This window comes from Salvia splendens, chromosome 16 (assembly GCF_004379255.2).
Source record: "Salvia splendens isolate huo1 chromosome 16, SspV2, whole genome shotgun sequence".
In the NCBI taxonomy this organism is placed as follows: domain Eukaryota; kingdom Viridiplantae; phylum Streptophyta; class Magnoliopsida; order Lamiales; family Lamiaceae; genus Salvia; species Salvia splendens.
The window spans coordinates 15,971,956-15,983,803 of NC_056047.1; the positions used below are offsets into that span (position 1 = coordinate 15,971,956).

The 11,848-nt window shown below is 39.3% G+C and overlaps 2 protein-coding genes across 2 annotated transcripts; both read left to right on the top strand.

Moving 5' to 3' along the window:
- The first annotated feature begins 1,728 nt into the window (after window positions 1–1,728).
- Window positions 1,729–4,432, top strand: LOC121770684 (protein trichome birefringence-like 23). Its single transcript, XM_042167450.1, has 3 exons — window positions 1,729–2,029; window positions 2,286–2,569; window positions 3,395–4,432. The coding sequence occupies exons 1-3, from the start codon at window positions 1,798–1,800 to the stop codon at window positions 4,166–4,168; spliced, it is 1,290 nt and encodes a 429-aa protein (XP_042023384.1). The 5' UTR covers window positions 1,729–1,797; the 3' UTR covers window positions 4,169–4,432.
- Window positions 4,433–8,242: 3,810 nt separating this feature from the next.
- On the top strand, window positions 8,243–10,948 carry LOC121770048 (probable GABA transporter 2). The gene is made up of 6 exons (XM_042166846.1): window positions 8,243–8,470; window positions 8,539–8,769; window positions 9,458–9,555; window positions 9,755–10,072; window positions 10,134–10,370; window positions 10,449–10,948. The coding sequence occupies exons 1-6, from the start codon at window positions 8,383–8,385 to the stop codon at window positions 10,836–10,838; spliced, it is 1,362 nt and encodes a 453-aa protein (XP_042022780.1). The 5' UTR covers window positions 8,243–8,382; the 3' UTR covers window positions 10,839–10,948.
- The last annotated feature ends 900 nt before the right edge of the window (window positions 10,949–11,848 follow it).

Consider the following 11,848-nt stretch of genomic DNA (forward strand, 5'->3'; position numbering starts at 1 on the left):
TAGCTTAGTTGGATCCTTTTCCAATACATGAGCCGGGCAACCCCAAATCTTGAGATGTGCTAGATTGGGCTTGCGCCCAGTCCACAACTCATAAGGAGTAGTAGGTACGGATTTTGATGGTAAATTGTCTAAAATATGGCTTGCAGAAAGCAAGGCATGTCCCCAAAACGAAATAGGCAGACGTGCATAACTCATCATCGATCGAACCATATTTAACAAGGTCCTGTTCCTTCTTTCAGCCACGCCGTTTTGCTGGGGCGTGCCCGGCGCAGTCAGTTGGGATTCAATACCCGACTCCGATAAGTAGTCCAAAAATTCGGCACTGAGGTATTCGCCTCCACGATCAGATCGTAGGCTTTTGATATTCTTTCCATGATACTTCTCCACAAGAGTCTTAAAGTCTTTAAACTTGTCAAAAGACTCTGACTTGTGACGCATCAAATAGACATATCCAATTTTCGATAAGTCATCAATAAATGTGATGAAGTATCAATAATCGGACTGACATTGCAACCTTTCACGATAGGTAGTCTAGGCCTATCTGGGTTGTGAAATTCTTCTTTTTCTTTGTTCAGAACTGACCGTGTTACCTTAAAGTGGACGACGCCCACAACCGGTATACTAGAACAAAGACTTAGACTTTGTTACGTTCTTATACATTTAAATATGCAATAAACAACCATTAAATGTAAAACATAACAGCATTATGACAAAAATAATCTGTTTTATTCATTGGAAAATAACAAGTAGAGTTTTACAGTATCCAATCACTCGAAAGGTGATTTGTAGTATACAAAACCCTAACACTCCGCATGCAGACCAGTGGCCAAACTGACGAGGACTGCAGGAAGATAGCGGAGAAAGCCTTCCCCGTGCCCGGGCTTTATAAGGAGTTTACCTACTAGAACTGCTATGAGGTGCTGATGGACTCCGAGAAGTTTCGGGCATGTGTCGATGCTTGCTGGCCGAAGAAGCAGAGGCTGAACTATGCCGGTGATTACAGCGGCAGCACCGGCGGTTCCCACGACCTCCCCGAGGATGTTCAGGAGTTCCCGTCCCCTCCATCGTTTACTCGCCGCACTCGCCCGGTTGGTCAAAGGCGGGGGCAACGGGTAGCGAGGGGGGTCGCCTAAGGGTCCCAGGAGGTCCAATCGGCATCCCCCCTGTTGGCAAGTGGCCAACCGAGCTCGCCTTCTTCGCGCGTCATCAAACGAGGGCTCAGATGCACAAGATCTTAGCTGAATGGAGGGCGATAACTGACCCGTGGAGAAGAGGTTTCTTCACTCAATGCTCGAGAGTATGCGGGTCGATTTGGATGCCTCCTCGGCACAGTTGGGGGGCTCAGACGCGGGCTCAGATGCCGCAGATTTGGGGGTCCCGGATAGCGGCGACAACGGCGGCGACGGCCACGAGCAGTGAGGCGGAGGCGGGGGCTCGTGTGTGGAAGAGAGTTTTTTTTTTAAATTAATATAAATTTTTTTAATTAATGTACTTTTTTTAATTTTACTATTATTATTGAATTTTCCTTTATCTGTATCGTAAAATTAATTTCGTATTTTGTTTGATTGTTAATTATTTGTTTTTTATAATTTTGTTTATTGTGGCTAGCCTATTGCTTGTTCTGATGATGTGGCAGGAAGAATTTTTAGTGCTAATGATATGACATGGGAAGTTTGTGGCTAGCCTACTGCTGATCTATTATCAATGTAGATGCTCTTAAGGAGAGAAGCAAATTATTGTTTCCAAAATCTGAGCTCAAACACACAGAGTGAAAGAGTGAGCTCAAAACCACAGAAAATGGAGAACAAAATACTCTACAATTGGAAGTCATGGTGGAGGGCTTTCAACACTCACAATTTCTTTGCTATCAAATTGGGGGTTTCGATTCTTCTAGTGGCTCTTGCGTTTAGGATCCTCTTCAATCGATCCCTCGAGTTATCTCCAGTTTCAGAAACCCCTTTTCTGGAATCAGTGGGCCCTTTGATTTCCGTCTATTCTGAAACAAGGGCTGATCATATTTCTCCACAAGGTCAGATCTTTCCCTCATTTCCATTTAATTTTTCCTTAAATGATGCTATATTTAGTGGGCACGGAGCTTATATATTAATCAAGATTCCATTCCTGTAGTTAATGTGTTTTTAGCATTTATATCTGTGTATCTATTGTTGGATTTCAAGAAGACTCTTTTTTTTATAACTCGATTTGAAAAATGTGATGAGATTTGTGTGCATAATATGTTAGAATTTGTGTTTCACTCAATTTTGCTATGTGGTGAAGCTTTGCAGGTAAAGCAAAATGTGATCTTTTTGATGGGGATTGGATTACTGACAAAACTGAGCCATTTTACACAAACAGCACTTGTGAGTTTATTGAACAGCACCAGAATTGTATGAAGAATGGAAGGCCAGACAGAGACTATCTCTACTGGAGGTGGAAGCCCCGCGGCTGCGATTTACCTCGGCTAGATCCATGGAGGTTCCTTGACTTGATGAGGAACAAAAGCTGGGCTTTGATAGGCGATTCTATCTCGAGGAACCACGTGCAGTCGCTGCTGTGTATGCTTTCAGTGGTAAAATTTTGATCTAAGTTGGTTCTACATTTATAGTACTATCAATTTTATGTTCCATGCTTTTTTGCTTTGTGGTTGGAGAATTTAAAATAAGACTCAAGAGCAAATGGTTATTAATGGATTAGTTGTATTTTAATGAAATGAAGGTTTTAATCTAATGCATGCAATCAATGTGGGTAGAATGTTTCCATATTAGGCATCTCTTTAATGTTGTATGGGCTGTACAGATTTTCATGGTAGTTTTTTATTCGTGTTCTACGTAACCTTAGGAGTTTGGACTATCTCCACCATCTGGTTGACTATGATCCATTTTTTTTTGTTTTCTTATATAATTAACTTCTTGATTTTGGTTCTGGACTCTGGATATAAATTTTTTTAATTATGGTTTGGTTTTAGGATGTCTTCTCATAATTCTGCTGATAACGAAGACAGAAGGTAAGAATTTATGAACGAAGATTCTTACGTTATGTTGCAACTCTTTTTGATTGATCGTGAAGAGTGTCTAGGGATGATCTTATTCCCAATTTACCTAATGTAGCTTGGTGTAAATTTTCATCCTTACTTTAGAGGTATAATCTCGTACTATAACGATAAATTTTCATCCTTACTTTAGAGGTATAATCTCGTACTATAACGATCTAGTATATCTGTCGTGTAAATGAGATACACATTAGTAGATGTAGGTTTTGGTTTGGGCTTCTGATTTCATGTGTTTTTCACATTGATGTTGTTGAGCATGATTGACTCAGACTCGTGTGAACATGTTAGACCCGAGGTGAAGGATGTTTCTGATTACTACTAAAACTAGGCTATTTTTCACTTCAGGTTGAAAAACCAGACCACGTTTATCACGACGAGGGTTACAAAAACCGCAGATGGGTCTTCCCCTCGTACAATTTTTCCCTTTCGGTTCTCTGGTCGCCCTTCCTTGCTCAAGCTGCCATTTTCGAAGACATAAATGGCGTTGCCTCTTCCGAAATAGAACTCCATCTCGACAAACTGGACAAGAATTGGACTCGGCAGTACAACGATTTAGATTACATGATACTCTCAAGTGGAAAATGGTTTGTCAAAGGATCCATCTACTACGAAAACGACCAGATACTAGGCTGCCACTTCTGCCCAAAGAGGAACATAACCGAGGTCGAGATCAAATTCGCATACCGCAAAGTCATCAGGAACGTGTTTAGCTTTATCATTGCGTCAAAACACAAGGGGATTATCTTCTATCGGGCCTCCACGCCCGACCACTTTGAGAACGGGGAGTGGTTTAGTGGCGGAATTTGTGAGAGAAAACTACCTGCAAGGCATGGTGAGTTTGAGCTCAAGGAACTGAACAGGATTCTCCGAGATGTGGAGCTTGAGGAGTTTGAGAAAGTGTCGCCTAAAGCAGCTGAAAACGGGGTGAACCTTAAACTCTTAGACGTGAACCCTCTTTCACTGCTACGGCCAGATGCACACCCGGGACCCTATCGGTTTTTCCAACCATTTGCCAAAGACAAGAACGCGAAGGTGATCAACGACTGCCTCCATTGGTGCCTTCCCGGCCCGATTGATACTTGGAATGATCTGCTGATGGAGATGCTCGTTGGTGGTTGAGAAACGAGCATGTTTTCCTGTTTGTGCGCGTTTTAGGTTCGTGCAGTGTGTCAAACACCATTTCGATAAGTTTTTCATGCTCTCTGTGCTCAGTAGAAGAATTCTATGTATTTACACGGTATTGATTGTGTACCTAAAATTTATTGAGATTTGTTTCTGAATGTAAATTAGCAGTCGAGAAATTAAAAAATGTGGATGCTGAGAAGAATAACTGATGAAATGTTGTTTTAAGTAGTACAGTATGCTAGTATTATTATTATTATTTTTTTAATCTTAAGCTGCAGTGAATACCATTTATTTCAAAGGATTTTGTGTGAGAAAAAGGGTGCATGATATTACAGGAAAGGATTTTGTGTGATAAAAATGTTTTTGTTCTAGTTCTTGCAGCAATGTGAAACAGTTGTTGACTATTAATACCACCAAAAAAAAATACTTATATGCATATTCATCGATTTCCAATATAATTCTTGTAAAAATGTTAACAAGACAAGTAATATTTTTAAATTAATTTTTCTTTATCTTATAGTACTTGAGTAGATTTTATTTTTATTTTTCAAATACTAATATGTCTATATTGTTAATTTTCTCAAAAGAAACACAAATAGAAAAATAATACTCCATACTATGAATTGAGTGATTAAACAATATATGAATATTTGTACAAGTTAACTATTATAATTTTAAATATAAATGTATTTTTTTAGATATTATCTGACCCCACAAATTTTATTGTCTGGATCAATCTCTGGGCAGAAAAACAACATTGATGACATCTTAATAACTTTTATTAATTCTTTATTGATTGAAACATTAAAGTACCCAATAAATTATGGAGTATAATCTACTATTTACCTATTAATATTGATTTCTTTAATATTTCAACAATTTTCTGATTGTTTAATATGAGAACTCTATTATAAAATTCATGTAAATGCTTTTCTAGATGCTTAATAGTACTATCACTATAAAAAAAAGGATAATAACACTTTTTAATGATATTAAGAATGTTAATTTATATGTCTAATTATATTAACATTTTTTAATAAAGTGTTCTTATTATTGATGTCCCAATTAAATAAAAGCTTAATAAAAGTAAAAAATTAAAAGCTTTATTAAAAGTTAAAAAATTAAGATAATTTGCTTTCAATTTAGAAATACTTTCTTCTGAATCTTAAATACTCCATACTTAGTTATTTTTAGATCCTAAATATTCGTTATTTTTAGAAATTTCTAAATGCTATAAGTGTGTCTCAATCTTTCTATTTTTAAAAACATAATTTTTTTATATAGTCTATGAATATAGATTCTCACACTAATTTCAAATATGTCTGACTCAATTTGAAACTTTGACATTTTTGCCTGTAGTGGCGGCCGGCCAACTAAAATTGACCAGATTCCGACAACCTCATCACTTTACTTTGTAGTGGCGGCCAGCCAACATGGTCATTAGAGCACCCGCAACGCTGTGCCGTTGCGGTGCCTATGCCGTTTCGGAGGAACGGTTCCGCTGCGGCACGTGTTGCACCCGCCGTTTCGTCGCCATTCTGTGCCGATGTCGTTCCGGGTGTCGTTGCCGCGGCACGCGGCACGACACGTTCCGCCACGCGCCGAGGCGACGTGGCAGGCTCTCATTCGATGCGTGACGCCCACTCGCTGCCCCGCGAGTGGGTTTCGTCACGGTGACGCAATAATTCATTTAAAAAAAAATCGAATTTAATAAAAAAAAATTTTGCAACGGTATTGTTACCGTTTTTTTATCCGTTATTTATTTATTATTTATTTATTTTAAATTTATTTACTCTATAAATACTCCTATTTCATACTCATTTCACTCACAAACACACATCTATTCCTCTCAAATCCTCTCTATTTCCACCCCAATTTTCATCTCAAATCAACTCTGTTTTTCTTCTCACAAATTTAATCAAATTAATGGATCCTTTTGAACAAATGCGTCAAATATTGGAACAATCACTTGAAGAAGATCGACGACGGGAGGCGGAAGAAGCCGCGCCGCCCCAACGACGCTCCCGTACGTAATCTTGCACAATATGATTGTCCAAGACGAAGGACCCGAGGCGGGAAATTGGTTCGACCCTAAATCCCCTGGAAGCTCAACCGCAAGTAGTCCGCCTCGAAGTGGACCGCATCCATCTATACAAGAACGGTTATCTATTCGTGCAAGGACACGCGACTCTAGCGCCCACACCCAACTCCAACAGGATCTAATTTAGCACATTTGGGCAAATTTTGGCGGATGAAATTATTAAAATTGTGTACTTTTATTTTTTAGGAAATTATTAAATTATATATTTTTTACGAATTTTATGTTGTAAGTTTATTTTATTTAATAAAGTGTGTTTGTTTTAATTGAATTGGGTTGGAAATAAAAATAAGAAATGAAATTAAATGAATAGTAATTTAAGGAACGGTTAAGGAACGAATAAGAAACGGAGGGTTGCAGGTTCCGTTCCTTAGTTAAGGAATGGAGTAAAAAAGTACAGTGGGGCCCGTAAATAGTAGTTTAAGGAACGGTATAGGAACAGCGTTGTGGATGGCCTTACCATTACCAACCTTTTTATTTATTTATTTATTTAATAATAATAATAATAATTCAGGCGTTCTAATTTTGTTAGGGTATCCACTATGGATTGCCGCGGCTATAGCCGCGGTTGGGGGCGGAAGCGGGGGCGGTTATAGTGGAGTTGGTGTCCGCCCGCGGGGCGGACACCGAAATGGGGGCGGTAGGCGGCGGACGAGCTTCAGCCGACTCCGGGGCGGACGCGGCGATAGGCGCAGCGCCTATAGTAGCGGCACTGTCCGCCGCGCCGGTTGACGATTTTCAAATTTTTTTTTTCATTTTAATTCACCTATAAATACACCTCACTCCATTCATTATTTTCACACCATTCCAACTCGACATCACTAAAAAATTCTCTCACTATAATTTGTGGTCGGAAATGAACAATTTGTGGAGAGACATCTGGAATGCTCTGATCCAACGCTTCGCTGATATGCGCAGGACCACATCACATAACACACTCCAGGCCGATTTGATTGAAGAAGTGTGAGCACGTAGGGGAGGTGGTGGCGCAGTGTAAACATCTTTGTGATTTGTACTAGATTAAATTTAGTGTGTAATTTTAATTTTAATTTTAATTTTAAATTTAATTTAGTGTGTAAATTTAATTTTAAATGTAATTTTAATTCGTATAGTCGTCTTCTTCTAATTACGTATAGCCCGATAAATTTATTCATAATTACTTGAAACATTATAAAATGAAAATTGATTATAAAATTTGGGCGCTATTGGAGGTGTCCACTATTGTGGCGGTAACAAAATTTTGGAGCTATGGATAATAAAACCGGGGCTATAGACAAAAAATGGGGTGGGGCTATTGGGGGTGTCCTCCTTATAGTGGACACTCTTACATACTACTTATTAAATTTAGATTTTAAAGGCTACTGTACAATGAAAAGTGAACACTATTAGTGCGAATATAGATTAAGAAATTATAAAATTAGGAGTAATATATGGTTTATAGAAAACGTATTCGGAATGGTAATTATTCAGATTCCAGATTGATATCTCACTTTCTATATAATAAACACAGAACAAGTTGACCACAAAATAAAGAAAACGAATTAGGAATACCGATAATACCTAACACAAATCAAGAACAACATGTCAACTACTACAAATACCACATACAAACAAAATTTCTATATCTAGTAAAAAATAAAATAAAAACCGTTTCTATTGAATGTGATATCCATCAATTTAATGCTAACATGTAATATCAGAATTGCTACACACAAAGAGAATGTAAAATAATTTTTTAAGGAACCAAATATTATAAAGTAATCATAAATTATAAATATATTAAGTATAGTCGGCTGCACGAATATTAACTCACTATTTATGCTTAATTCCTAGAAAAATCCAAAATTATTTACAGACAATAAAATTGATATAATGCATATACCATAATATAGATAAGCTTTTCTTTTTACAAATACTACTAACTATTTTTTTTATTTATCTCATAATTTATTAATTATACATTAAAAATTGGATCTTTTCAAATCGAAACGAGTTTAATACTACTACCTCCAAAATCCTGTCTGCGGTGCAGCTTTCTCTCTCATCCCAATTCCAAGCTATATAAAGGAGTATAGTCTTTTGTTGAGAGAAAATTGAAAATCAGAAATCCATGGATGAAGCAGCTGCAAATTATGGCCCCTTGGAAGAAATCAACCGGGAAGAAGACGCCGGCGCATCCTTCGTTTTACAATCAAAAGGTGATTAATTATTTTCATTGCAATTACTACAAAGAAAACAAACTAAATTAATTAATGAAATTGGATAGGGAAGTGGTGGCACGCCGGATGTCATCTGACGACGGCGATCGTGGGGCCCACACTACTGACGCTGCCGTACTCATTCAGGGGGCTGGGATGGGCGCCGGGGTTCGTATGCCTGACGGCGATGGGGGCTGTCACCTTCTACTCCTATTACCTCATGTCGCTGGTGCTCGACCACTGCGAGAAGGCCGGCCGCCGCCACATCCGATTCCGGGAACTCGCCGCCGATGTTTTCGGTAGGTTTTATTTTTTCTTCTATGAATGAATATGATAATGTGCCATGTCAGAGGTCGTCCATTTGCAATTGCATCATAGCATTGAATGATCATGTTTGACTAATCGAGCATTTGCCAATTTATTGTGGAAATTGTTGGTGTAGCCCCAATTTCACAAATATAGGGGACAGATTTTTATTTGTCTATTTCAAAATTACTATATTTTTACATACAAAATACTCCACAATCTATGCAATTTATCAGATGAAAACTAGATCGGACATGGGAATAATCGTTGCTGAATATCATGACAAATAAATTTGAGAATTGCGATGCGAATCTTTCTCTTTAGGGTTAGTGTGAATTTAGGACGCCTTCTTGTGACATATTTTAATAATATTAAAAAAACAGCATCATGTTTAAAAGGAGTTAGCACATCAAGTTCCCTTTCCAAAAGGCCATGTTCTCTCAAAAGTTTTATTCTAAGCAAATTAATTAGCTAGTGGTGTGTCTCATTGAACTAGTGAGTAGCTTTGTTCTTTAATTAAAAATTGTTCTTCACTGTAGCTGAAGCTTTTCTCATGCTACTACTCATGAAACCGTGAGTTCTGCTTCATTACATGATGAGATTAGTTGGCAAAAACCATCAACTTTTGATCAACATAATATCGATATTCAACAGATTTTGCGCGTCTTTTGTTTCAAACAGGATCGGGATGGATGTTCTACTTCGTGATATTGATTCAGACAGCTATCAACACCGGCATCAGCATAGGCGCCATTCTGCTCTCAGGGGAGTGCCTCAAGGTATACCGATGTAGGTATCTAGTCGTTCTTTAGCCCACAAAGACTCATTAACTCGTTCCTAACAAACAACGTGTACATATGCTAAAATCTCATGAAAACAGGACATATACTTGGTTGGAGGCACTGCATTACATATTAACATTCCTCAATTTTGTTGTCGAATTTGTTCTGACTTGGTCTCGTTGTGTTGGGGTTATAGATAATGTATACGGAACTCGCTCCAGATGGATCACTGAAACTGTATCACTTCATAGCAATGGTCACAGTAGTCATGATCCTCCTGTCTCAGTTTCCATCCTTCCACTCTCTGAGGCATATTAACCTTGGCTCCCTTTTCTTGAGCCTCGGCTACACTTTCCTCGTTGTGGGCGCTTGCATATACGCAGGCACTTCAAAAAATGCGCCTCCAAGGGACTACTCGTTAGAGTCATCAGAGTCGTCTAAGCTATTCAGTGCTTTCACCTCCATATCGATCATAGCTGCCATATTTGGCAACGGCATACTACCCGAAATCCAGGTAACCCTAATAGCCCCTTACGATTTCTACGATATGGACTATCTCACGATGCATTTTGCAGGCGACGCTGGCGCCTCCGGCCACTGGGAAGATGGTGAAAGGCCTCATCATGTGCTACACTGTAATATTTTTCACCTTCTACTCTGCTGCAGCTTCTGGATATTGGGTGTTTGGGAATAAGTCTAATTCCAACATTCTCAAAAGCTTGATGCCAGATGAGGGACCCGCGTTGGCACCCGTTTGGGTTCTAGGGCTCGCGATCATCTTCGTCCTGCTCCAGCTCTTCGCCATCGGCTTGGTAAAGATCATCCTTGGTTCGATATATTCGTCATTTCGTTCATTTTTTTATTTCTGATTTGGTCTTGCCATCATTTAGGTTTACTCTCAAGTAGCCTATGAGATGATGGAGGCGAAATCAGCGGACGTGAGGCAGGGGATCTTCTCGAGCAGGAACTTGATCCCGAGGGTAATTCTGCGGTCGCTGTACGTGATCGTGTGCGGATTCTTTGCAGCGATGCTACCGTTCTTTGGAGACATCAGCGCGGTGGTGGGGGCCATCGGGTTCATCCCTCTCGACTTTGTGCTGCCGATGCTACTCTACAACATGACTCACAAGCCAACCAAGGCATCCGCGGCGTTTTGGATCAACAACGGCATCATCGTCGTGTTCACGGGCGTCGGACTCCTCGGCGCCTTCTCCTCTGTGAGGAAGCTGGTTCTTGATGCTAAAGAGTTCAAGATTTTCAGCGATGATGTGGTTGATTGAATTTGAGTGGATGTAATGTAACACCAAGTTTATTTAGATTTTCCTGATTTTGTATGAAGTCAAAAACTTGTGTACATTCATTCTAATGTGCAGCGAATCCTTCCTAACTATATTTAATTGGATTTTTTTTATTTCTTATTTAATATTTAGGAGAAGGAATGTGAGGTATATTCGAATAGTCTGCCTCATCCGAATATTTTCTTATGTTAATTTTGGCGGGAGAGGCTGGTACTACATAAGGGTGTCCACTATAAGGCGCCCAATAGGCCCGCCCCAGTTTTTGTCCATAGCCCCAATTTTATTGTCCATAGCCCCAAAATTTTGTGTCCGCCACTATGGTGGACACTTCCAATAGCCCCCAAATTTTATAATCAATTTTTATTTTATAATATTTCAAGTAATTAAGAACAAATTTATCGGGCTCTTAGTGGATTAGAAGAAGTCGACTATACGAATTAAAAAAAAATAAAAAATAAAAATAAAAATAAAAATAAAATACAAATTAAAATTATAATTAGAATTACACACTAAATTAAAATTAAAATCACACACTACATTGAATCTAGTACAAATCACTACAAAGTTTACACAACGCCACTACCTCCCCTACGTGCTCACACTTCTTCAATCAAATCGGCCAGCAGTGTGTTATGTGATGTGGTCCTGCGCATATCAGCGAAGCGTTGGATCAAATATTCATTGCTCCGTGGTATGCCCATCTGGATCGGCGCGGAGGCGACACCGTGACTTGTACTTGCACCCTCTTCCGGCGCCCATCGCTCTGCCGAAATACGCATGCCAGATCTTCAGACGGTAGTCCGCAACGGCTTCCAGTATCATCGTTGGATGTTTGCTTTTGAATCCAGTAGTGAACTGGCCTTTCCATGCCACGGGGCAGTTCCTCCACTCCCAATGCATGCAATCGATGCTTCCTAACATTTCTGGGAAGCCGTGCACCGACCCGTGCATATCAAGTAGGCGCTGACACTCATCCGGGTTGGGCTTCCGTA